Here is a 27895-nt window from a genome sequence, read left to right on the forward strand (position 1 = left end):
ATATATCACAGTTATCGCTACTGAGTTAAAGCTGTCTTATAGATGTTCAAGTCATTGATGACTCAAAGTATTAGCTGAAATCATCACATGTATATTAACTTAATTGTAAAATAATATTTTGTGAAAAGATTTTCAAGTAACTTACCCGCCCTTTTTCAAAACACTGCGTTAGCATTACTAATGTTTTCGCTCTGGTTTCCCACACCATTCTCCAAAAATCGCCAACTGTTCCTGGTAACGGCCCTTGAGTGGCAATAAATTCATTTGGACATAAGTAGCCCTAGGATGATACAGTTACAGCACTGCATCAGTATTTACATATACGTGGTATTCTTTAGTTTTTGAGCAAGACATGGAAAACATGCTGGTTGTAAGATGACAGTATTTTAAAATACTATATATTTTGAATGCTAGGTAATATTAGATACTCAAAATTTCCAACATTAATTTAACCTCAACTATGATACACTATACAACTAACTGTCCTTCAAATTTATTTCTAACTTTGAATAAAACAATGAAGGCTAAATAATAATACCACTTTATGGCTTCCAAATATGATAGGCATCTTATACTTAATGTTTCAATTAATTTGTGAATTAGTACTCTGATTATCCTACAGACGAAGATACTGATTAAGAAAAATGTGAAGTAATTTGCTCAAGGTCTCACAGTTGGTGAGACAGCCTGAGTCCAGAGCCAGCTCTCTTACTTGCTCCACTGTTACTGTCATATATTTTTGGATGTTACAGATATATTCAAGAAATATCTTCTTTCCTCCAAGAAATTACTTATCTATGTAAACTAAGGCATTAGCATTTATTCTTCAGAGCTCCAAACCAAGAGTAATGTGGAGGTAATAAGAAGGTTCATTTAACTAATAAAGGACCTGAGATTTGTCTCAGCCCTATTATGACAGCTCTTGCACATTTTATCAAATTGTTCCAAAACTCAGTCCATTCACCTGTAATGTAAGCATTACATTAAGCCATTTGAGTAATACCTGTGGATCTGTTTTAAGAAAGGTACTGTTAGAGTAAGGAAATAGTGATCGAATTACATCTATTCCAAACATCAAAATATTTTAAGGAATGAGGATTAAAGGTGAATTTTATTTTTAAATTGGAATTGTCTCAGTAGCCAGAGAATATAGTATTACACAAGAATAATATACATTTTAAAGTTCAAGGGGCCCTAAAATCTAATCCAACCAGTTTATTTTACTTTAAAGAATAATGAGCCACTTTAGGTGATTTTTCCAATTCACAGTGCTAGCCAGTGACAGTTTCTGGGGTAAAACCTTGAGTCTCTTACATAAGCTACATGCTAAAGCACTTCTGTGCTTCCAGTCTCAGTTGAATATTTTAATACGTAAATATTTTGCATCGTAAGGGTTTTTTAGGTTAAAAAAGTAATATATATTCAATGTAGAATGTTTAGAAAATTCAGAAAAAAACATAAAGCAGAATATGGACTTAATCTCCCTATGTAGAATGAAGTACCATTAATGTTTCAGTCAGTTTCTTTACAGACTTTTTAAATGCACATTCCTCCATTCAAATAATAATTACCAGTGCCTGCTATGTTCCAGGTGTTATTCTAGGAGCTGAGGATTCATCACTAACAAAAGACATTAACATTCTTACCCACGTTTATCTATGTTATTCTAGTTAAGGGAACTAGACACTAAGCCTATTAAATAAACAGTGTACATAGATGTTTTAAAAGTGTTAAGTGCTATGAGAGAGGGTTTTCAGAAAATAAGGTGTTCAGAAAAGACTCATTGGTGAAATCTGAGCAAAGACTTGAAGAAGAAAGGGCGTAAGCCCTTCAAGATTTGGAGGAAAAATGTTCCAGGCAGAAAGTCGAGTGTGACAGCATTAAAGGAGAGATGTGTCTGGAATGTTCTAAGAACAGCAAATGGGTGGAGTAAGTAGGAGTGAGTGAGGGGGTGACATACAGAGCAAGGGGGGGAGGGTAACAGGGCTTTAGGTCCAAGAATAGGTAATTATAAGAATTTGGTTTTTACTCTGAATGAAATGGAAAACCATTGAAAGATTTTGAACATATCATGTGGTTGAACAGTTTCACCCTGGTTTCTGTAAGACCAGCTTATAGAGGTTTAAGGAAGGGAGGATCGTTAGAAAGTTAATGCAACAGTTTGACTAAGGGTGTAGTTTGGGTGATAGCAGTGGGGATTGTGAAAGGGAATAAGATCTGGGTGTATTTTGAAGAGAGCCAAGGGAATTTGCTTATGGATTGGATATGAGGTATAAGAAAGATAGAGGAGTCAATAATGATTCCAAATGAAGATGGGGAAGACTTCAGGATGAGCAGATCTAAAAGGAAAATCAAGAATTCATACTGGACATATTAAACTTGAAATCCCTTTTGGATATTCAAGTGGGATTATCATGAAGGCAATTGGGTATATGAACCTGGAATTGAGAAAGAATTCCAAACTTGAGATACAGTTTGAAAGTAGTCAGCAAATAGATCTTACTTAAAAATCACTAGAATGGTTGAGATTATCAAGGAAATGAATTTGGAAAGAAATAATAAATTGATAGGATTGTGCTATATAAAATTTCAATGTTTGGTGGCCAAGGAGATAAGAGTTAACTAATGAGACTGAGATAAAAGTGTTAAAGCTATAGATGGAAAATCCAGAGAATGGTGTCCTGGAAGCCAAATGAAGAAAGCACTTCAAGGGTGAGGACAATTGATTGCAATTGATCAGTTTATAAAATGTTTCTCCTGGTCATTTGCATTTCCCTTTTTCAGAACACGGTGTCCTTTGGTACTATGACCTTCTATCAAAGTGGAAAAAATCTGATGTTTCAGATACTGGTATAGCTCATTTCCATCATAGGACTAACTCTTCAATCTATAATTATGATGAAAGCTATCCTCAAAGTAATTTCAGCCATCCCAGGTTGACAGGGGAGATAATTTGGGGACTTTGGGGCCTTCCTCTTTTCCCATTACATAATTATTATTACTAGTCTTACTGTTAGCTTCTATGGCATTATGACTTTGTTTATTTCCATCTGTTCCTGGCATCCTAAACAAAGCATTGTACTGCCCACTCCAGTACTGAAACCTGCCCTAATGTAAAGTGCTTTCCATCTGGGCCTGCTTACCATGTAGCTCAGTAATGATTATGCACATCATAAGGGTCATAGTGACTTTGCTGTAAGATTTATTACATCACTTGACTATAGCAGAATACACACACACACACACACACACACACATTCAGACTTCTTAGTTTATTACTCATCCTGCATTATCTTCTCACGGTTGTCTCTTGACAACCTACAATATTTAAAGGGAACATTGGGGGTTCGTGATATTCCTTTGTGTATGAAATCTATGTTGTTCAGTTATACCTCCTAAAACTGGTTTCCTTCCTAATCATATTCATATCCTACACTGTCATCATTCTGTAACTGATTGAACATTATATATATATAGGGGAAGAGCTATCCATGTGTATCTACTGACTGGTAAATAAAAATGATACAAATCAGTAGATCACCGATGTAACAATTTGTTCTTGCTCTGTTCTATTGTATCACAGCTCTGCATAGTTAACCTCACTCTATATTAAAATTGAAGCCAGTGAGTGACAATGTAAGGGAATGTATCTTGTTTTTAATCTATATATTTGAGTTGTTTGGTGATAGAAACATGGCCTTAGGAGGAAATAGGTGAATCAATGCCAAAAGAGGCTAATATCTATCAGTAATTTTTTCAGAAAGAGTTCCAAGGCGAATGGTGTAATTAAATAATCACAAGAGCAATTCCTACTCTGAGGTCCCATGATTGTGTCAACCCAAGCAGCCATCTTGGGTTCATCTAAGGTTTCTTTGTACCTATGATGGTGGTGGGCATTGAGAGAACCAAAGAGCCATGGACAAGGAGAGGGAGAGAGGTCCTTAAAACACTTTGGTTTTATTCAATATTCAATCCAAGGCAGCAAGCATTTATTATATATGATGTGCGACATAGTCAATTAGACATATAACACTTCACCCCATGTTGGTTCATTTCAGATATGTTTATTGAGTAGCTACCATGAGTGCACATTGTACAAGTAGCTGAGGATAGAACATGGCATCAGAGTCCTCTGATGGACTGAGACTCTAGAAGGGAAGAAGAGCATAAGAGGTTTTTGCATTGCATGGACATAACTGTCCCTTTGGTTAATTTTTCTTTGGAGGAGCGATTGGCAGACCTCATTGGGTACAGAGGCTACTGACTAACATGAAACAGTGGAAAGACCCGGGGATATGTAGCTTGAAATTGTACATTAGCCACTTACTAATGAAATGATTGGTGTGTAAATTGCAGTCTCTGTTATGGGCCTCCATTTCCCCATCTATAAAACGGGAGTACAGAATGTTGTAAGGAACTGGTACAATTAAATCCATAGAGGTTGTAATGAATTTCTTGTTTTAAATAGTTGGAAGAGTAATTATAATGGCAGTATTTATGTTTTATAAAAATATGAAATATATAAAAAATAGCAACTTACAGAAACATAGCTGGCATTAATGTAATCCGATCCTGGAATACTAGCATCAGCTATCAGCTTCACTCTGTTGTTATTATCTAGAAGAAAATATAAGAAATTAGTGCGAATTCACTCTTCAAATTGTCATTACCTTCTTACTGTAAAAGTAATACAAAGAAGTTCATGATGTAACATTGAACATTATAGATGGCTGTAAAATTTTAAGGTAGAAATTCCCTCTCATTCCATATTGCAGTACCCAGGGACAGTGACTATTAATATGTTCTTGTATTTATTTACAGAATTTTCTATACATATTCATATAAAATTAACCACAAAGGGGGTGACATAACACTCCATTCTGCAAAACTTTTTAACGTGTATCTTTCCATACTAGCATAAGCAGTGCTATCTAGCTTAATATTTTTAAAAGCTGTATAGTATTTCATTGTTTGAATATAGCATACTTATTTTGCTTTTTATGATGATTAAAACTCACCTCGTTTTGTTATTATAAAATGCTGAATAAACATAAGTGGACTTTTTGCATATACGTTGGAGTGTATTTGCAGAATACATGACCAGCAGTAAAATTCCCAAATCATATTATGCAGCTCAAATTTTGAAACATATTGCCAAACTGTCCTCAAATTTTATCAGTTTACACTCTGAACAAAAATGTTTGTACAATTCTGATTCCTTTTACTTTCACTACCACAAGATGTTATTGAACATTGTAATTTATGATCTTTTCATATACAGATTGATGTCTCATAGTATTTATTTTGATTTCCTTAAATATAAGAGAAATTGAGCTTCTTAGCTTTGTATATTGTCCATATTAAATATCTTTTCTATTAATTGCCATTTAATATTATACTATTTTGAAAAATATTTTATACTAAAAATATGATATATGTACTGAAATTTTCTCTTGGTTTGTCATTTGTCTTTAACTCTGTTAGTCAGCTGCTAGCTATCCTGTCATATAAAATTTATATATTTTGTAATCTAATTTCTCATTTTTTATTATGGCTCCACTATGGCTTTTTGTGTCCTATATACAAAGGTCTTTGTCACACCAATATTCCTATTTTCACGAATTCATTCATAGTTTCTTCTGGATCTTTAATGGGTTATTCTTTTGTTTTAAATATTTTGATTTTTGAGCCATTTTTTTTTCTTTTTGGAAACAGAATAAGTTAAAATCTGTCTTATTGTTTGTTGCCATTTGGAACAACAAATAATCCGTCCTTTCCCTCTTGTTCAAAACACTGCTTTTAGCATACGCTAGCTTTCTCTACATGTTTAGTTCTGTTTCTGAACCATTTATTTGCTTCCTTTAAGTTATCTGCCTATTCTTTCTTTAATACCAAACTTCTAATTATTATTCTTTAGACTATTTTAAGGTCCAGAAAAATTAGATGCCCTCCACCTATTACTTGTCTTCAAAGAAAAGTGTCTAATTATTTTTGCCTCAGGATTTTTACCAAGTTGGTATAATTGATATGTCAAGTGCTAATTTTAACTAGATAAGGAAATGACACAAAGTATCTATTACTCCTTAATTATTTGAATTAAAAAAAGTTGTAATGAGAAAGCATTCAGTAGTGGAGGAAATGGGTGAGTGGGTTTGGGTTTTGAGTTCCAGATGATCTAGCTACCATTGATAAAGGCCCTGGAGGAATTACTTAACTCCTCTGTTCCTTTGTTACCTCAGCTATAATACATGGTTATAGTACTTATTTGGTAGAATATTCTTGAGGAAAAGTTCTATGAAAGCTTATAGAACTTACAAAGCTGTGTAGAACTCAAAACATGTTCTCATGTTCTTAAAATTCAGAATGACTTTGCAGTATCATTAGTAATTATAATGACCTAACCAATGGGTTTAAATATGGGGAATTGTTTAAGCAAATTTATGTGAATGATTTATGTCCCAAAGATTTTGAATTTGGTGTGATCTAACTACTTGAATGACATCATGGCCAGTCATGTAACTGAGGAAGGGAAGCCATCAGGTTTCTGTTCACTCGATACTCCTGCTTATAACTATCTGAGTCAACAGCAAGTGAAATTTTTCTTCATGGCGTGGAACACTTTGGAAGGTCATAGTGTCCTGTCAGATAGAGATTTGGAAATCTCTTCTGCATGCATTTGCTGCTAATTCTAGAATCTTAAAGCCCTGTAAGCGAATATCTTCTAAAATGCACTGTGATATTTGAAATCCTGCTTCCTACATTACTCGGGAAACAATGCACTTCACTTAGCTGGGCTCAAGCTAAAATTCAGACTATTAAAAGGAATTCATTCTCTACGGGAGGAAAAAACCTTTCTTTGGCTTCATGGCTTCTCTGCAAGCACAGTGGGAGTCTATATACAGTTTAAGCATTTCATTTGCTTGTTCCCAGTGTGCGTGCGTGTGTGTAGCGAGGGTGTATTTGCCCATAGAAGTGGATGTGAGTTTACAGCTTATCTTCCAACCCAGGTTAGGGAAGTGGGCTTATTATCTCCAGACCAGAGACCCTAAGGGCCGGTTACTGAATTTTATTCACCCAGAAAGTTAGCAGCTTTTAAAAATAGGCAATCTGTTGATTTTTTTTTTTAACTAACACTCACAGGAACTAATATTTACTGAGAGCTTCCTGTGTCCTGGTACTAGGCAGAGTGATTTACACGGTTATTTCATCTACCTCCTTGAAATAAACGTAGGAGGGAAACATCACTGAATTATCTGTCCAGTCATTAAGGTCATTAGTAGGTAAACAGAGTAGCAGCCCAAGAAATTTGATTAGAGCCCACATGGTCTTAGTCATTTTACTGTACAGCGGCCAGTATGTATGAGTTGAATCATTAAGTTATTTTAATAACATTCTTGAAAATACATAAAATTTTTGCTAAGAAAAAATATAAAATTCTTCCTAACAAAATTATTTCTTATAGTACCTCCAATTCTTTAAGAGGACAGTTAAGAAAAAGCTTTCCTCTAAAAAATCCATTAAAGGATATTGAATGTGGATATAGTATATTATCTGGAAAATTACTGTGAGTTTTCTGTACTGAAATTAAGAAGAAAGCAGAACAATTGGACACAATCCATTTGTCTCTAGTGAAGGTGAAAAAAAATTGCACGCAATGCTTATAATATTCCAGACGTCCTTGATTTACAGTATAATTCCATCACTAGTTATTTTTTGTCTTAGCCTCAGATATCAGGGTAATCTTACCCCTCAGTTCTCCTTGTGGTTGTAAGGACATTGATTTAGTTCTGTGGCCCACTCTTACTCTCTTCTCGTTCTGAGTGCTAGCTGCTAGCACTGTGTGACCTCAAGCCATTGTGGGAACCCAGAAAAGGGTGCACTGAGATCTTAATAATAAAAGATCAAAATGTCACGTTTTAAAAACGTCTAACATACCAAATTTTTACATATTTTAAGTCAGGTACTCTTGGTTTTTGGAAATAAGCTAGATATATTTTATTTACTTATTTTATATATAGTGGTATATTATAAATTCAGCCAAATATATAATTGTAAATAAACATTAAATATTCTGTAGTTACTGTCCTTCAATCAGACTGTAGTAGTTTTCCCAGAATATTGCTAAATAAGCATAAAGCAGACAATCTGAAGGAAATTTAAATATGGATGAATATAAACACATGAGAATTTCCGTATCTCTTAAACTTATGATGCATCCAACCCAGGTTAACTCTGTGAAAGAGAAAACAGGAGGACTTAAGAAAGGTCATGCCACAGGAATTTGGAGATGAAATACTAACATTCCTTTATTTCCTACAATAACGTCTTACTTGTCAACTTACTCGTATAGTCATTTACCTATGATTTGTTTTGTTCCGGAAAGGATTTTAGGTGGTTAAAAGCTATTTGTATTTTCATCCTTTTCTCATTCTTGGGAATTAACAGATTCCGTTAGGTTACTACCTCCTATATCATGTTTCCCTAAATTTGTTTACTTCATGCCTCAGTTATCCTCTTGTTTTAGAATAACAGAGTATGGTCCTTTTCTTCCTATCCATATCCTTATAATTTTACATTCTGCGATTATATGCTTCTCTAAATCCATGTCGTCTTAGAAGAGTTCAATTTTTATAGGTATAAAATTTTCCCCAATGTAGTTTTGAAAAGGCATAGAACATAGAAACATGTATGTGTGTGTGTGTATATGTGTTAATTCTAAAATTAGCACTATTTTAAAACTCTAGATTTTGAAACCATATTGACAGTTTTTTCAGAGCTTCACAAATACCACTTTTTAATTTCATAATAGAAAAATGTATTGAATCAGAATATAGGTAGTAGGAACATCTGTTGAATAAATAGAATATCAAACATACAGCTATTATTAGCAAAGGAATGCTGTCTTTTTTCTTTGACATCACTGTTAATTCTTAAAGCAATAATGCAGTTTCTTTTTCTTACTGGTTGAAAAGTGAAGCTATGTTTACCATGGTAAAGCACAAGCCTGCCTCCTTGCTAAAACCAGTCCTCATACATTTACTGTGATCTCCATGAATACTTTGCAATGCTTTTATATTCCATAAGAAAGCACTCCCATGCTCTTAAGGGAAACCAGTGCACAAAGTTACGTGTAAACTTTCTCTTTTCATTTGAGAACTAGGTCTGTAGGAAGATATCAGAGAGCTTCATTACTTGGGTTAAATTACAAAGCTAAGAAACTATTAGGTCTACAGTTTCTTCGCACCTGCACGAGTGAACCTTGTGTGAACAAGCTGAGAACCGTGTACATTCACTTTAATAAATATTAACAAAGCAAAAGAGATACAATTTAAATGTTGCTGCTAAGAAAATACATTATTATAATTCAATTAATATGTAACAAGGTATTTTTAAGCAAAAATGCTAAAATGCATTTTGCGCTCATTTGAAAAATGTGTCACTGCTAAAATCAGAGACAGTAAGTGCACGTACATGGTTTTATGTTTGGAAAGCGATTTTTTGCTCTGTTCCAAGGCAGGTCAGCATCAGTGGAAGAAAGATCCTGAAGAAATTTAGGTAATTCCTGTGGATCAAAGTCATTGCAAAGTTTAGATTGATTTCAGATGTAAACAAGAATTTCCGCATAGTAAAAGGCTATTCTTTACTCTAAACCCTTTTACTTTTAAAATGAAAACACCTCTCATCACTGCAGAAGCAAGGTCAAATGAACAGTAATGGACTTAGATGAACTTCCACTGAAAATGAAACAGAATTTCCTGAATAGAATTGGTCAGCTGGGTAACTGCTTCCTTTGGGATCCCTTCTCTGTCCTTTGGGAAGCTCTGAGATGTGGTAACCATGTTAGCAACTGCTTCTCATACTTTACTAATGGTTTCATCAAATACACACTATGTATTATTTAATATTTTAACGTCTCCTTAGTAGGGAAAGGCAGTCGGTGATTTATTTTTTGTTTTTTCTCCTCGGGCAGTGTGATTTCATGCCTATTAATTGGTACAACATTGGTCAGTTTGAGAAGATGCCAAAGGTCAGTTCGCGTTCTCAGGAGGCATTGTTAAATCGGTAGCGGAATGCGAAGGTGTGATTTAGAGTGATCAGACACAGATGAAGGGTCAAGGAGACCTGCTGTTGCCATTTTGGTGAAAAATTAGGATATGATCCATCTACCATGAAGAAAGCTGGTGCAAGGAAACATGTTCATTATTTTGTTGAACTGATGATTCACACTTACGAATTTTACAGTTTTCCGTATTAGAAATATCTCAGTTGACCATATTCCTCAAACAGTGTTAAAACTGTGGGGTTTTACAATTTTTTCAACATTATTATAAATTATTTCTTTCAACTGGCTAATTTTCGCTTCTATCTTATTTTTTCCGCAAAGAGAAAATCTGGACTGTCTTTTGCGTGTATGTACGTGTGAGAGGAGAGGGACGGTGGAAACATCCAAGTTCCAGTGTGTTGGCACAAAAGGCTTAGAAAAAAAATGTTTTAACCAAGTGAGGAATCCTAGAACAGCCTCCTTGTGTCAGGTTTTGGGAGTATATGTCAGCATATTTATCAGGAACAAAGAAATAGAGGGGAGAAGAAGGGGAAGTAGAAATCACCTGAAAAGCAGGACTTCTGTTCCGGAGTTAGTTCACAGGGAAGTTTCCATTTAGAGACTGAAATAACTCTGGCCTTGATAATCAGTACTCGGTTACGAGGTTGATTGTTTGGATAGTAAGGTTACACTCAGTGGCCTTGTTCTTAACAGGGCACGCGGGGCCTCAACCGCCCTTGCCACGAAACTCCTCCTACTGGTTCCTCTCTGCAGTGGGATCCCAGACCAGCGGGGCTGGCTGGCATCCTTCGGCTTTTGCATTCATGCTCTCCTCGAGAACACCTGTTCCCCTTTATCTGCTCACTGGACTTTTGCTCTGTCTTCAGGTTCATCTGGCAGGTCACCTTTTTGTGGAATCTTTTCCGATTAGTATCCTCACTTCTTTCTGCATGTCTGTATCATGATAAGTGTATTCGTGATTTTTCTTTTATACGTGCCTGCAGTTCTCACCATAAAATGAACTTCTTGGTGGGAGAAATCATAATAGCAAATACTTGTGCCAGCCACTATTCTTAGCATTACACACATTCAGTTTAGTAGTCACAACGCAACGAGATACTCTCATTTTGCAAATGAGGACACTGAAGAACAGAGTGGAAGTGATGTGCCCGAGGTCACTTAGCTGTTAAGTGTTGAACCGATATATATCAATGTGCCAAATACAAGGCTTGTCACATAGTAGGAGCTTAGTAATATTTAAGGTGTAAGCACATATGACCTGAGGTACAAGGTGTGTCAGGGATTTGTATCAAATATGCATTTGCTTATTAAAACATAATTCTGCCTTGAAAATTAATGTAGCACTAGGATAAAAAGCAATTTAAAAACCATGTTCCTTAGATACGTAGATATATTTACATAATATATATATATATGCATACAACTTACATACTTACATTAAAAAAAAAAAACAAGTGATTAAAACCATGATCTTCAAAAAAGTTAAACTAGAAATTTTCTCAATATGACATATGGGTAAATGTTATGGCTAATAAAACTTTTCATCTACTCAGTTATGTATAATGTAACTATATTCGCTCCCATTCTAGTGAAATTACACTTTTGCTTGTGAAAAAGAGTTCTTGCTGCATAAATGCTAATAAGTTTTACAGTACCATTGATTCTGTTACATCCAGACCAATATTACTTAATAAGCATAACCAAAAAGCTGTAGGAAATACCATTAATCTTCTCACATTTTTGTTATTATTCCCTGAGAGACTGAAATACTATGATCCTGAATTACTCAAGCCAATTGTTTAATTCTTTGTTCACAGACTAAAACTCATGAAAAAGTTGAAATAAAGGTTTTTGGTAACACTTAGAAATGTTTTATTTTTATAATACAAAATAATCATCTAAGGTAGGAAAGAGGCTCAAGTTTTAAAATTGATTGTAGATCTAATTCACACCTTATGTTTGAATATAATTTCAATTTTATAGATGTAAAAAATGCTAAAGGCAGTAAAAGTAATCGTAACTTTTAAACAGTGTTAAAAGTGACGAGTTCTGAAGTTTGTTTATTCTGTATAATGTAAAATGGCATTTTACTCCATGGTCGCTTAAAAATAGGCCTGTAACACAAGTATTACTTATCTGTTTTTAAATTTGGGGGCAGTTCTAGAAATAATGTTTTTATAGGTTCTGGAAGCATCGAGTTCTGTATTCAGGTTCAGCTATACCACTGACGTAAACTAAGGAGGCAAATATAAAATGGAATTATTTAGTTTCTAAATCTAAAATAATTATTTAAATACAAAAACACATTTAGGGTGCCACCTACACCTCGTACGCACACAAGGACTAATGCACACAGCATTCCAGAGCCACACGTCCACATCTGGGCGAGAGAGCAGAGCAGACACGGGTCCAGGCTGCCCTGGCTGGGGAGGGCTGAAGTGGAGCACCTTCTCCCGACACGGGGGGTGAACAGTTCTGCTCAGGCCGCACCAGGGGCTGCCCAGGGTAACGTTACTGTCCAAACAATCAACCTGGTAATTGGGTATTGATTATCAAGGCCAGAGTCCTTCATGGCCTTGCAGGCTTAAAATGGACATGAAATGTGACACATGAAACGACTGGAGGTCTGGCGGTGTTGTGACAACTGCTAGTAACATACCGAAAATTCCTCTTGAAACTTTAGGTTGTTGTTTGTGCAAAGCTCTTCAACATGTTGCAGGAAGGATTTCTTGCTTATCGGCCTCCAAGCAAAGAAAGGTATAAAATGGAGTCATGTTAGGTTGAGTTCTTTGCCTTTAGCGAGGGGCCTGCCTTTATAGTTAGCAAGTTACAGAACCAGGGACATTTCATAACCACCCAGCCCTTTAAAGTCACTCTGTCATATTTACAACATTAACTTTCCCCCTTTAAGTTCACTTTCTTTGTATTTCACAGCACAGAAGTCCTTCAGTATTTAAATGACTTTAAATAAATGATTTCACATTTTAATGAAGAAAATTTTTCAAGTAAATGTAAGAGCATGAAGTTATCATTGAATCCTAAAGCACATAATACCTCTTTGTCATACAGAAAACATTTTATACATTACAAGGTTTTAGAAGATATAAAATATTGCAGTGACCTCATTCTCGTAACGACATGGTTTTTAAACCCTAAGGAGGTTAAATATCCCCGTATTACTTCCCAAGCTAAAATACAGACATGCAGGCTTCACCCCAGAGAGGGAGAAAGCGTTTCTCCAGTTACCATGCAATTAGTCATGCTTTTATGATTTATATCCAGCTTGGAGGTTTTTCTAACAAACATACAAAAAAGGAACCACACATTAAGGTTTGTTGAATCAGTGGATCTAGAGTTGATACTCAAAAAGGAGAAAAGATATTTAACAAACTTACTTGATGGATTTTCTATAACTAAGTAACCTGCAACAGAGATTGTGTTAAATGCATTATGAGTTGAGGTACAGCTCTTTGTGAAAGAGTTCTAATTAAAGTCAGAAAAACATAATACATCAGTGATGTATAACATACTGTACCTTTGATGTGTGATCGTTATTTTAAATCCTGTTTCATTTTCAAAATTACATTATTTGGACCCATATATGGCCAATAATTTAACTTCTCTCTCAAGCTAAGAATTTACTCTTGTATATTGTTTGGCATTTGGGGCATTACACTAAAAACAGACCACTCTTTAATATATTGCATAGTATTTACTTGTCTAAAAGACTTAATGTGGATTAAAAAAATTTGTTTCCTTTGTCCATAGAGAGTGCTGAATCAGGGAGGGTGGACCTTTGACAAATGACATCATATTGTCTAAGTCTTATTTAATGAGAGTTTTGATGAATACATAACCATTAAAAAATCACAATCTTTTCAATTACTTTAGGTATACATATATTTTGTGACAGTTTATTGGTCAAGTTATTTATACTCTGAAAAAAATTGAAGTAATTTTTAACAGCTATGCAACACAAACTCAGAGACGGACACATCTTTAGTAACACGCTTGTCATGCACAACAAATTAGCACTGCAAAAAAAACACAAAAGGCAAAAAGTATAATGAAATAAAAGAGCATACCCACTTTTCTTTAAAGTTTTTAATTTAAATGTTATTAGGGATGATTTTACTGTACTTAAGTGAAGAATATTTATAAGAGAAATGTGATTTTTGAAGTAAAGGACAAATGAAAAAAGTAATTAGATTGAAAAATGTGGCATAATGAATACTATGAAAATGGTCATAAAGGGGTGTGTTCAGTGAAGAAAGCAGGAGTCAAAAGAAGTGTGTTTTATTACAGTACAGGAGTGGTGAAAAATAAGAGGATGCTGGAGCAGGTGTTGTCGGGAAGAGTGGTGAATTCTTGGTCAGGGCCGTTAAGTGTCCCCAGGCAGAAGGAAGCACCTCTGTTTTTCAGATAATAACCTAGTAGGGCAATCCATAATCAAAGGCGGCATCACAGTGGTAAACAGCAGTGCTAGAGCGAAGTCTCGGTGGACAAGCTTGTGGGCTTCCCACAACACCTTGGAGTGGTCCTAAGAAGGCAACAGAGAAACCTTGACTCTGACTAGATGGATATGGAGATGGCTGAATGGGATACTGAATCAGAAGAGTCCTTAATCTGGGGGCAGGGAGACAGAACATATGAATTGGAGGGCCTGGAAAGACTTCTGACATACATGCAGTGGGGACCCAGGCAACAATCAGTCCCTGTTGGGAATAATTTCCCCTCAGCAAAGACGTGCAAGAAAGAAAGACAAACCATAGGCTAGACCCACTCTACCCAAGCCCCTTAAGGTGCCGGACGCCCCAGTGCTCCTATGCCACAATGTTCCTCAGAAACAGGAAAGAAACAAGGGTTAGGTTGGGAAATCTTAATTAACTGAGCTTAAGATAGAAATGAGTGAGACACTTGAATTAGCAAGATCAATTTCCCTGCTACCACACAGACATGGAAATTCTTAAGTTGTATGAAGATCACCTTTCCTACAGGCTCCAGGATTATTTGAGGCAATACTGGCAAAAATATTTTTACTAGGCTGTCCAGAATCTGAAATAGAGCTAGTTTCTGAGCAGCCATCAGTAAGCCATTTGAAGAATCAGGACACAGTTATTAAATCCCCAAGAGACATTAAATGTGAATAATCATATTAAAAATATAAATGAGCAAGAAATAGCTAAAGCATCAGATTATTATTCACATCCTTGATCTATTTTCATGAATGATCTCTATTCTTATTTAGAAATTAAGATTAATATTTTTTTTCTTTTGGTTAATTTCTTTTCAGTGAAGTAGTGGTTTGCTTTTATTCTTATTTTGATTTTGAAAAGGTCTTTCCAGAGATACTAATTTTAAACTCTAACTGGCTAACTTTCGGATTTGGGTGGATATTTGTGCGTTTTCTTCTTATAAAAGACAGTGCCCTTATTGACTTCAAATACCTGCTCCAACAATTACCAGTGATAATATTTTGAGCAAGTAACTTAATCTCTTTCTTAGTTCCTAATTTAGAGAATACGGCAAATACATGTAAATCAAGTTTATATATGTAAAATGCTAAGAAATGCACACCTCTGGCTTCGGAAGCAACACATGAATGCTAGTTACTATCATTAGTATCATAATTGCTGTTTCTAGTTCAGTTTGTAAAACTCAAGCTCCTCCTACCGATCTGTTCTACAATGATACTGATATAAAGAAGGAATTTTTTTTTCCTAAAGGAATAATCTATCTTAATTTTACTCAAAACTGGAAAGACTAAATTGAGCTAAATTAAGCAGCAAGATTTCCTATTTTATTCTTCCTAATCAGAGTCCCAGAGTAAAAGAGTGATCACAAAGCCAAGTTTGGTTTTCTAGTTATCATCTCAAATCCTAAATAAATCTCTAACAATATAAAGGCTGTAATAATTCTGTTTTCATATTATCATGTGGAAAGCATTTCTAATCATGCCCTCGTTTTTTACATTATTCCTTAAAACTACCCTTCACATTACCCTGTTGGCACTGCAAATATTCTCTTACTATCAGTTTCCACCATTCCAGGTGTTTTGACCGGATTCTACTGATTCTGTAATAGCTGATAGAACTATTAACTGGCCCTTACCCTATTTTATTACAGAGAAAATAAATTCTTCCTTCTGTGAAACAAACTTCCTGTGGACAAATCACCTTCCACCTTGTCTTATGGCTATATACGTGTGTGTTTTAAGGACCCGTGCATTGAGGTTCATGTATACTTGAAAGCATGGGCGGGATTAATACTTGGCTTATTATATAAGTCCCGCATAAACTTATTCACAGTAGACAGTGAATAAATGTTAACTATACAATTGTGGATAAATTCAGAGTAAGATACATAGTAAGCTAAATATAAGTGCTCTGGTTATTATGAGAGAATATCTGAGCTAAATGAATTTTCCAAAAAAAATTCAGCAATTGAGAATTCTCAGGAAGTCCTACTCCAAGGTTGAAATAAGTATGATCAATGGATGCATCAATACAGTATACAAGTCTAAAAAAGTCGTATCAGATCCTCTCACATTGGAGGTTAACAAGTGCTAGATACTTAGGAAATTAGATATATGAATACTAAAATCACCCTTATGTACACAAGTAATAAAAAAATAGGTTTCAGAAAATGATCTGTTTTGGCTTTATTTTTTTTTGGTGTCATTCTCTGTATCTAAACCCAATCACTTTACATAAGCTGTCCTTCACATTTGTATTTACATAATGTGAGAAACAAGGCTTCTAGAAGTATTTTTATGCAACTTTCCAGTCTATGCTTACCTCACAATTGTGTGTGAACTGAAATCAAAACACCTATCTGGATATCTTAAATGGAGGAGACATTTTGGGATAAATTACCTATTTCAACTAAATATTAGTTTGTTTTTTTTTTCTTGTTGTCTGAAGCCTTGATTCTTAGCCTCATATTGTATGGGTGGATTTTTTCCCTTAAGTATTGGCTGCAGTCTAAATTTTATTTTTCTTTGATGTTTTAAGGTTTCATTTGTAAATAGGAAAAAAAGTAGTCATTTGGACAATTTATGCAGGTAATTAGAAAAGAAGGTGGGATGTAATATGAGGAAAATGCATCGACTTGTTACTGATGAAGAAATTAAAATCCTTTAAGAAAAATTATTTGGTTAGATCAGCATAGGAAAAAACCTCACAGAAATTTGCATGTATCAGAAGCAGTGCTGTTTTGAAATCAAGTGATCTGTGGAGACAGACTCAAATAGAAAACTTTGTGTTAATATTTTTAAAAACTTTAAAAATTGTTACATGGAGATTATTTTAGACTGGTATGGTACTGTTATTTATTTACAATAGTTGATAGACACTATCAAATTATATTCACTACATTAGTCTATAAATCAACTGGGAAACTGGCCAGATTTCAATAAAATAACTGACCACTTTCCAATATAAAGGGCTAAACACTTTTTATTATATGAATCTTAGCTTAAATCCTATGCCGTTTTGTTGAAAGGGGTATTAGTTCATGTCTGGGCTCATTTTTTAAAAGTCTATCAAAAACTTAAATTCCACTCAGATTACTCTTGATAGATCCGGAGAGGAACCATTTATTTATGTTGGCAGTGGTGATTGAAGACCATATTGTCACAGAGAATCAACTTTCCCTCAAGGTCAATTAGTTGAAATCTATTGGGAATTAAAATATCATCCAGATAGAGCCAGAGATGACAGCCTATAGGTGAGCAGCTCTAAATCAGCATTACCAGTGGCACAGAGCCAATCAAGAACCTGTTAACCACATTAGCTTAAAAAGAAAAGGACCTCGAAGTTTATTGCCTTAATGTAAAAATACGTATTTGTCACACAAACATGTATTTCCTATTCCAATAAAAATTTTTGAAGAATCTTTCTGGTAAAACATGTTAATTAATCTTCTCAAGTTTTGTAAAATATTGAGTGTGAGGTTTTTAGTTTATACATGTCAAGCCATTAATTATTCTGACATTCGCATCTGTTTTCTACAATGATACTCTATTACTTATCCAAAGCATTTACTGTAATGCTTTCAAAGGGGTCTTAATATTTGTTCTTTCCTATTGTTTTTTATTTGTTACAGGCTTTAAAATCCTTTCTGACCCTTCTTTTCTTCTTGTTTCAGATCACCAATAATTTTTCCGTGGTCCTCAGGATAAATGAAAAATATTATCCTAACCAATGGCTACTAGTCTACAGCTGGCTCTAAAACTTCACTTCGTCCTGAGGGAAACATGCCGCCTGAGTGAGTGAGTAACGTAATATTGTTCTTATTTAATTAGAAAAATAATCAATGACTGGGTGATATCTGAGTACTTTCTCCGCATGTCTCCTTGTATCTGGAAGGACAAATAGGTTTAAAGGAGCTTAGCTCTTTGAAGGGCAGCTCTTCAGAGGCAATGCCCCTTCCGTTTTCATCACGGTTATTTCCAGTGCCTGGCACTTGAAGGTGCCCAACTGATACTTTTATTGCTCAAACAAGGTGAAATGGACTTTTAGATACATACTTACGGAAAGCAACATTCCTGCTGAAGTCAAAGAGCTGAGCTGAGATTCTCAGGGTGGCAGGAGGTGAATTTTCCTGATTACTAAGCCTCTCCACGTTAGCACATTTGAAAACAAATTCTGGACAGATTCTTGTTTTATTTTGTCAACCACATATTTTAAATTAAAACTGGGCATAAACGTAGCTACCTCAGGGGCACTAGGGCAGAAGCAGTAGAGATGACGAAGAGATGGCTGACAGTTGCCTGAAAAGATGGGCAGAGGTTCTCGGTGAGTGGACTTAATGAAGAGACAGATGACACCACCGTCTAAAAGGAAGTCCATCCAGCCTGAAGGTCAGCATAGAGTCCTCTGTCTGGGGCTAGAGGGCACCCTCGGAAAACCAGATTTGGAAGAAGATGGCATCTACTTTAACGTGATTGAGGTAAGCGGTGTTCTGTACAGGTTCTGGTTGACCCAACTATGGAGTTTCGCTCTATCAATGCCAGAGCTCTGAGCAGGGCACTGTTCATTGACTCTAGGAGAAGAAAATGGTGAAAGAGGAGGGACAGTGAGGTTCTATAAAAAATGGAAGCATTTTTCTCTGAGGTACTAGTGGCATAAAGGAAAAAAAGTAAAAGGATTCCACTTAATGATGACGAAGAAAAGCATGTGGTAGAGTTGTTCAGCAAGACCACTCGTGTGAGTCTGGAATGTCGAGAGGTCAGCTTTGAGTGCTAGTTGGAAATGGAAATTTTATGTGTGATGAGATCACTGAAAGCTTTAGCTCAGGGGTGTCTTGGACAAATGTTTGCATTTGATCAAGCAGGTCCTTTGGGGAGAATGTGTCTTCATGAAATGATTTTAATCTTGTCAGTGGGAGCTTGGCAATTAGCTAATAAGAAGTGAGACAAGGTAAGTATGATTCCGAAATGCTAAGTATGATCAGAGTAGAAATAGTCCTGGCTTCCTTTGTTTTGATCATGCTGAGTACTGTTCATGGTCAATGAGAATGTTGGGTCTTGGCTCCACCTGCCTTGCGGCTCTTGAGGGACTGGCTCCTCTGTAGCAGATTTGAGATTTTAAAGTCAAATACATTTTCACTCTCTGCTTCCATTCATATCCTTTACCTGAAGAAACTGTGAGTCAACTGTTGGCTCCCTGGTCAAGCTGGCATTTTGCTGTGCTGCCCTGAGAATGTAGACAGCAATCTGTATGCTGGGATACAGAGGGCGTTTCTGAGCATTAGGAGGGTGCTAAAAGCATCTGCAGTTGACTGCCCATTGGTCAGGTAGAAGTAAGTATTCTATGAAATGTGCCACTGTGTGTATGCCCGAGTCAGAGAATGGAAAATGTCATCACCTTGGTCCTTACACATTACACAAGCTCATTTCAGCTACTGCAGGTGGTAAAGTGTGAACCCCGACTCCATCTGTCGGACAGAGACCTCAATGCTTGTGTCAGGGTAATAATAAGAAAGAAGCATGTGGAGAAATCTAGGTAAAAACTTAGTTCACTATCAAAGTTAACACAAGATAAGAACACAGCAAATTCTGAGGACATGCACATTGTGACTCAACCTTAAGGAAATGCACAGTGTAACTTTACCATGGCAAGAGCATGCACTATTGTAGAGGACACTTTGTAAGTAGAAAGGTCAGAGTATTTTGGGTTTTTTTGGCTTTGGGGGAAAAAGTCACATTAAACAACAAAACACTTCATATGTATTTTAAAATATAGAGCACACCACCTGACAAGATTAAAGTAATCACAGCAGAGCTCTCCCTCACCACAGTAACTTACTGGATGACAAAAATCTCCTTTCGTCTAAAGAAAAATGAAGAGTATCTGGAAGTAAAGATTCATTATTTATTTAGCATACACACACGCTGCATTAGTTTTGATTTGTTACTACAAGAACATGAACATTAAATATCTTCAGCTTTCTTCTACTTTTCAACATTTCTTGTCCCAAATTTCACATTTTGGTCAGATATCTCTTAGCCGGATTTGCATCTTTTCAGCATTGCTTGCAAAGTAGTTTAAGACAGAAGTAAAATTAATGACCAGAATCTGTCAAAGAACTGATGGCAATTCAAATGCTATCAGTTTTACACAGAATTTCATATATATCAATCAAATATTATGCATTCTTTCTGAAGTCACAAGAATTACACTACTAAAGGTTTTCCAGTTTCTTCAAGCTTCAACCTACACTAAAATGCCATCATTCCTTTGCCTCATATCACTAGAAAATAAATAATCCCAAAGAAGCAGTTCTTCCCTTAGAATCATCCTCTGCATAGAAAAATGCTAGTTGAAGAAGGATAGTGTGGGCCTTTGTCTTTTTAAGAAGGTTTATATTGATCTCATTTAGAGTGCTTCAGAGTTAAATATACACACACATAAGTTTATCATGACACTTCAGAATGTCCTGGGCCATCATCTTGGATGTCCCATTTACTAGAGGTATGACCTTGGACAGTAACTTAAATCCTCTAAGCATCTTTTGTTTTTCATCTGTAAAATGGCGATAAAAGTACATCTACCACAAACGACTGAACAAGTTGAGTGAGACCATTACATACAAAATGTACTACATGGTAATTAGTGGCTCATGAACAGCAGCAGTTACCATGTTAGCAAACCCTACACGTGAAAGTAGCAAACATTATAAATGACTATAATACCAACTGTACTCTGATTTACAGTTTACAAAGCACATACATAGGATTCTTTTAAATGGTAAGCTTCTTAAAGACACATATGTTTAATAAAAATTCAACATGGGAAATTTAAAGTTATTAAAGAAAGAAAAATACTCTTAAAATAGCCAGAATAACTAGCATGGAACGAGGCATAACATTAGGGGGAAGATTGACGAGGGGAAGAAACAGTGTCTGTCAAGTAAGAATATTAGTAAAAATTGATTAATACTATTCTGTTACTCTATTTTTTTCTGATTTGGTCACCAAAAAGAAACCAAACTTTTAATTAAGTGTAAAAAGGAGATAATAAATGTGTTTAGCCAGTAGAATCTTTACCTTGTGAAAATTCTGTTGGGCTATTTAATTTTAAAAGTGTTAGAACTCTCTCTGGAAGGTAATCCCTGTTACAGTTAAATTAGATAAAAGCCATCTGCTGGGCTCCTTCGTCTCAGCAACTTTCAAGCGACAGGTCTGTGGTTTACCTGGGTGTGTAAGCTCTTCTGGCTAATAGTTCCTCCTAGAAACCTTTCTCACTTCAGTGTGTTAATGGTTATGTTTTGAAGGAGCCATCAAGAAATACCATTTTGTTCATTGTTTATCAAATAAACCCCAAGAGTTATTTTCTAATCTGCTGAATGTGTAATAGATGAGCCCAGATACTGTTCTTTCTAAACTTATATAGAAAATGTGCATAATGAAATAATGTTATAAATTCTCATTTGTAAAGATAATATCACCTTGGCTTAATCCTGAATGTTCTCATGGAGTTACAGAGCACCTAATTTTGGAATTACATTCTCCCTTAGGAAGAAGTATGAAAGAAAGCTTCAGACCCTTTGTGAAACGAGGTAGAATGAAATCAATTAATGAGAGTTTACACATACAAAAATTATAGGAAAAATCTTGTAAATAAATATGCAGGCAGATATAATAATTTAACCATAAAACCCTAAATCCTTAAGAGAATTTAGCATCAAACACTGTAATGACTTTTTTTGGTCAACTAGCTAGCTCTCTAAAATTATTATTTTAATTATTGATTAGACATTCTTTTATCATTTCTGTCATGGACTGGTGATGAGATATAACCCTGGGGAAAGTTGCAAGTCCAGTTAGCATGAAGGAGGTGGGCAGGCTGGAAGGAAAAGAAAGAGCATTTGTCAGCTAGGTAGATCTAAAGGAAATTTTCTGAGTTCTTTCCTGCAAATAACAAAGACATGTGGTATAAGTTACTCAGCAACGTGGAAGTCTAACTCCAGAATCTGTCATCGGTCTCTACACCCTCATCAGGTGTGTATGGTTTAGAATAGAGTTAGATCATAACTAGCCTTGTGCACAATGCGTCAGGTGCTGGAAAATCTGTGATTTTTTTTTTTAAGTCTTCTGTCTAATGTATTAGAGACGTTATTAACATGAGAAACCTTCAAATCGTAAAGCTGGAGATGGAGCTCTGGAATGAGAATACCTGAGCCACTTGATAGTTACTGCAGTAAATGCCTGTAATAAAGCAAGCAAAGCATAGTGCTGTGTGCCACTGGCATTACAGGTAAAGTTTTTACAGACGTGATCACTGGAATCATAACAAACAAATGAGAAAGTAAAAAGCATGGAAACTAAAATTTCTAACTTCGCTATGGTTAGGGGTAACAAATACAGCTTCTCTATATGTGAAAACAATTATTTGAAATACGCTTGAAAGACGTCGCTAGATCCTTTTATAAAGTGACATATAAATATAAAAAAACATGGAAGTATGAAAATGAGTCAAGGTTAAGGAAGGCTGTCCTTGTTTATTATTGGGAATTTATAATTCAATTTATACAGTCTTTGCCCACGTTTTCCATTAGCTGTCATGACAGTCATTTAAAAAATACGTATCTTACCCCTTTTTGATAAGGGATTCAGAAGTGGAGGAAGAGGCAAACTGTGAGAATACACAGAGCTTACCATATAGCCTGCCTGGGATGGTAACCTCCTTGATAAAGAATACTTTGTCCAGTACTGAATGGTTTCATTCACTTCTATCTCCTACAGGCCTTACTAAAGACTTACAGGTGATTAATACCGATTCTTTTTTTTAAAAAGCTGTTAACTGTATTTGGATACTTAGAAATGCACATTTTAGTATGAACAGATTCAAATAAATTGTTCAAAAAACTAAAATTAATTGCACCAAGAGAATTAAAGTTTTATCCCTTGTACGGTTTCACGTGTAGAAGAAATTTGAGACGGGCTCCCAGTCCTGTGGCACAAAGAACTGAGAAAGGAGTGTGGACAGGGAGTGGAGCGCATCCTGCTGATATTCAGGTGGCCCCCAGGGGGAAAGGAGGAGAAACTTCCTTTTACTATGCATGCAGTACAACCCTTTTAGGACTGGGACCTAGCCCAATACTAGGAACGCTCTCCTGTTGCTGTGATATGATTTAATTTTGGCAAGTTACCCTGCAAATCTCGGGTAAAAAAAAAAATCTGATCTTTTATGTAGAAAACTGTCCTGCTTAATATATAACCATCTTACACATAGTCTTTGGAGCATTATCCAGGTTGGATAGGAACAACCTGTATTAGAAAATTTTAAAATGTACATATCTAAATATAAAGAAGTAAGTTTCCATATCCAGCAAACCAGATTTCTTTGTAATTTACTGATAACACTGAATAACTTTCATTCTGTAGCATTTGGAAGGACTTTGCTTATCAAATGACTGTTCCCTCTATAGCACATATTAGATATTTTTAGATATGCTGGAAATAATTTTGCACTTAGTCTATTAGGTAAAGACTAACTGTGGTAAATAACTATAAATGATTAATTCCTTTTTAAGTGTAAGACCTTTACCATATTTTCAGACTGATTAATAATTTCTAAAAGTTCAACATAGCTGTCCAGGTACCTTGTAACAACTGTCATGTGCTAGCAAGCATCACAAAATGTTACATCCTGTAAGAATGTGAACTTAAGACAGCCTGATAACTCATCAAATTCTTAATAAAACTATCTTAATTAGGTATAAGTTTTTCAAATGTGCCAACATTTTGAAAAATTTATAATGGTTTTAAAAGAATTTAAAATTACTTATTCTTTACAACTAAGCACTCTACTATTTCCAATACATACTGATAACACTTAATATTTAGTATACACATTTACTTTTTCAAAGGTAATTTTTACTTTATACTTAATTCTTAAATACTAAGCATTTTAGGAAATGAAGTGTCAATACACAATTTATACTTTTATACTAAAATAAAGAGCTACAAGAAAGGCTTTTATAAAAATGATATGAACAATATCAAGTAGTTACGTATTTAATTTAAATTTGTGATTAAAATGTGGACACCTCCAGAAAAATCCAATAGTTTTTTTTCACATCTAAAATATTAAAGTCTTAATGTGTATAAATATTTATCTGGAGGAGGGGGGAAAAAAGCTTAGTTGAATGTTATAGTCCAAGGTTCATATTGAACTCAAAGTATTAGGAAGATTAAGTGATTCTCTGAACACCAGTGAGAAGTGTGTAGAAGATAGAGGTCACCCTTTGAAAGAAGATCTCTGTGACCTGTGTAAATAGGAGCCCCACAAACACTTCCAACAAGCATAGGTCAGAACAGGGTCATGGCTCCGGGCCCTCTGGACCACTGTCGGCCCAGAGGAGTGTGCTCACCGCGTTACTCTCTCGTCCTTCAGCTCCAGGTCCGCCACTGTGATGAGCTGATCCAGCTTGAATTTAGTGTCGATAATTTCTGCATCCTGAGGAGAGTATGTCCCACCTTCTTTCTGCTTCTGTCGAATTCTAAAGTGAGTGTAGTCAAGTCCCAAAAGGGAATAGCATAGAAAGGATAGAACATTAGATTCAGTTTTCTTTTTAAGTAAAGACATGAGTCAAATAATTTTTGTGTTGGGATCACATCTCTGATTAGGTTGTGAATTTATAGCTATTCAACTTTTTTCCTGTTTTAATTCCATAGAATGTATTCTACTATAATTTTTTGACATTTCTGAGTCACTGGCACATTTAAAATACAGAGCAAATGAAACTGAGGCTGGGAGCTAATTTCTCCTCCCCCAAAGCTGTCTCATAGATTTGTCATAGAAAGGAAATATGCCAGTGTGGAAATAGCTCACTGCCGTCAGCGCCAGTGCTAAAAGGCAACACTCGATTGCTGTTACACACATGCAACATTTTTACATGTGTGAAGATACATTAAAATGTGTTTTGAATTATCTCATTGGCTTTTGATAAAAATATTGTCAAGTATACAACATCTAAGTAAGATTATATATAGGATACATAATTAATCTAACCAAAGAATATAACATATAACCGGGAAACTCAGGTTTAGAAACAAGTCACATGATCTGAGAATCACATCCAAGTCTCTTCACTTTGAGCCCTGTTGTACATGCTTATTGTTCTATGACACAGTATGGTATATTACAAAGTAATATTTAGCTATTCTATCTTTTGTACTCCAAACACTTAATATTTATTATAAATCCTGTGTTGATGATGATAAAGTGTGAAATATACTCCTTATCCTCGAGGACATAATTTAGTAGAGAAGCAGGATCTAAATGTAGAAAAAACATAATTCAAGTTACAACTCATAAAACAGTAATTGTTTAGTTACAAAATGTTACATAAGTGATTACAACTATTAGTATTTAGAGAAGTAGAAAGTAGGATTTGACTGGAGTGTCCCAGAACAAGAAGGGGAAAGCACATTTCTGGTTGATTGAACAAATCAGAGTTGTCTAAAAACCTAAGAAATGTTCAGGCGAGAAGAGACACTCTTGGCTACAGAGAAGTATGCAGGAAAGTTGTAGGGAATGAAGGGGCCATTTTCTGCCCCCGAGAGAGTTCATCCTGTTTAAAAAAAATGGTTTTAGAGCAGAAAAACAATATAAATATGGTGGAATCACATCCTTCAGGGACAAGGACCACATCTTACACAATATAGCTTTACAAGTGCCTAAAATAACCATGTTCTCTTACCGTCTCCCGGCTCAATCTGAGAACACTGGGATAGGGAAAAGCCCTTTAAGTTATCCAGTAAAATGATAATTTTAAACATTCAAGATGAAACAGCATGCATGGCATACAGAATACAGGATGACAGTCTTTCAGATAAAATAAAAGTAGCACCTCGTGTAATGGTTATTTTTACAAATGTAAGGTGTCTAACTCAGCAATCTACCTTATGAAACTAGACTTTAGGATCATAACTAAGATTTCCTCTGAGGTCCTGTGAACAGGGGGATTAAGACTGATACTGAGAATTTGAAAGGACACTTAGAAAACATAATACAGACATTTTGGTAAACATGAGAAAGGGGCCTATCATATAAAGAAATGGGACGTTTTTAAAGTGGTGTCCTTACTTACTGTAAAAATGTACTGTATAAACTTTAAAATTTAGACCTGGTTGAAATACTTTTAGTTAAACCTATCAGAGTTATAGATTATTTGAAAAGATGTAGAAAGCCTGACACCTTCTGCTTTTGTGTTTGTGTCTCAGCTCTACGCCCACCCTTCTTTGCCCTGCCCTGTGATACTGGAGTAGCCTCTGTAACATACCTCATATCTCCTTTGCCAACTGGCAGGATGTTAAGCCTTGTCAATAGAGGGCACCACAGTGATCCTGCAAGGCCACAGGGACACGCTTCCCTTGAGAGTTGAAGTGGTGCATTATTCATGGTGGGAGCCCAGCAGCCCACCCAGATGAGCTCTAGCTGCCTCTTAATGTTCATACTCTCTCCATCAGTGAATGATCCAAGTACCTCCAGCCCACCTACATAATCCCAAAGAGTGGGCTGCTTCCACGGTCCGATTCCAGCCTGCCTACCCTCCAATAATGAATAATGATGGGGAGCTTCTACAAAACAGCTCCAGCCCCTTCCTCTGTCAGATTTCTTTGTCCAAGGATAGGTGATAGGCAGCATGTGCCTTTGGTGGCCATTCCCTGTCAAACAGGAGTGAGACTTCTAGTTCTTTGCTCCTTTATTGTCTGCTCTCCCTTAGCCTAGAGACAGCAGCCACTGTGTTGCACTTGCTACTTCTGGTCCCTTACTGTTTTCTTTTACCCACTTTGTAGTTAACTATTTCTACTACTTAACAGTTCTTTTTATTAAATGTTTCCCATTCAAGTAACCATGGTGGCGTCTGTCTGACTGAATGATGTCCATAAAACATCTTAGAAATGTAAGTGCAAAAAAATCTTACCTTGCAAATGCAAAAATGGCTGTTCCAAGAAGAATGATTGAAAGAATACACAAAGTGACTGAAAGTATAATCTCTACAGTTCTTTCTGAAAGCCCTTCACCTGAAGAGGAAGAAGGATAACATTATCATTAGTTATTATTAAATGGAATACTATAGTGGGTCTCAAAATACAGAAGAATATTTTCTTGGCATATTTCTCAAGGAGGCTAGTAAAATGTACTAATGTGTTTCTCTTCTTCTTAGATCTTCTAACTTTGGGGCTTAGTCTTTGGTCCTCTTCTTGTTTTCTGTGTAAACTCACACCCTTGGTAAGCCCATGCAGCCTCATGGTTTTAATTCCCATCTATGTGATGATGACTACTTCACTGTGATCTATGGAACTCCTGACTTGCA

General features: G+C 35.6%; 1 protein-coding gene and 1 long non-coding RNA gene across 3 annotated transcripts in view; one reads left to right on the forward strand and one right to left on the reverse strand.

Moving 5' to 3' along the window:
* Positions 1-27895, forward strand: part of LOC116282690 (uncharacterized) — a 131822-nt gene that overhangs the window by 90926 nt on the left and 13001 nt on the right. For both annotated transcript variants that reach the window (XR_012078596.1, XR_012078597.1), the window contains one exon: positions 18212-18335. This is a non-coding gene — a long non-coding RNA (uncharacterized lncRNA). The remainder of the gene's footprint in view (positions 1-18211; positions 18336-27895) is intronic.
* Positions 1-27895, reverse strand: part of PTPRQ (protein tyrosine phosphatase receptor type Q) — a 186399-nt gene that overhangs the window by 13350 nt on the left and 145154 nt on the right. Inside the window, exons 36-41 of the mRNA XM_072973348.1 lie at positions 27503-27602; positions 24944-25072; positions 12723-12804; positions 9472-9562; positions 4541-4617; positions 146-280 (exon numbers count right to left, since the gene is read on the reverse strand). Of these exons, the coding sequence (XP_072829449.1) occupies positions 146-280; positions 4541-4617; positions 9472-9562; positions 12723-12804; positions 24944-25072; positions 27503-27602 (614 nt within the window). The remainder of the gene's footprint in view (positions 1-145; positions 281-4540; positions 4618-9471; positions 9563-12722; positions 12805-24943; positions 25073-27502; positions 27603-27895) is intronic.

This window comes from Vicugna pacos, chromosome 12 (assembly GCF_048564905.1).
Source record: "Vicugna pacos chromosome 12, VicPac4, whole genome shotgun sequence".
NCBI classification, from domain to species: Eukaryota; Metazoa; Chordata; class Mammalia; order Artiodactyla; family Camelidae; genus Vicugna; species Vicugna pacos.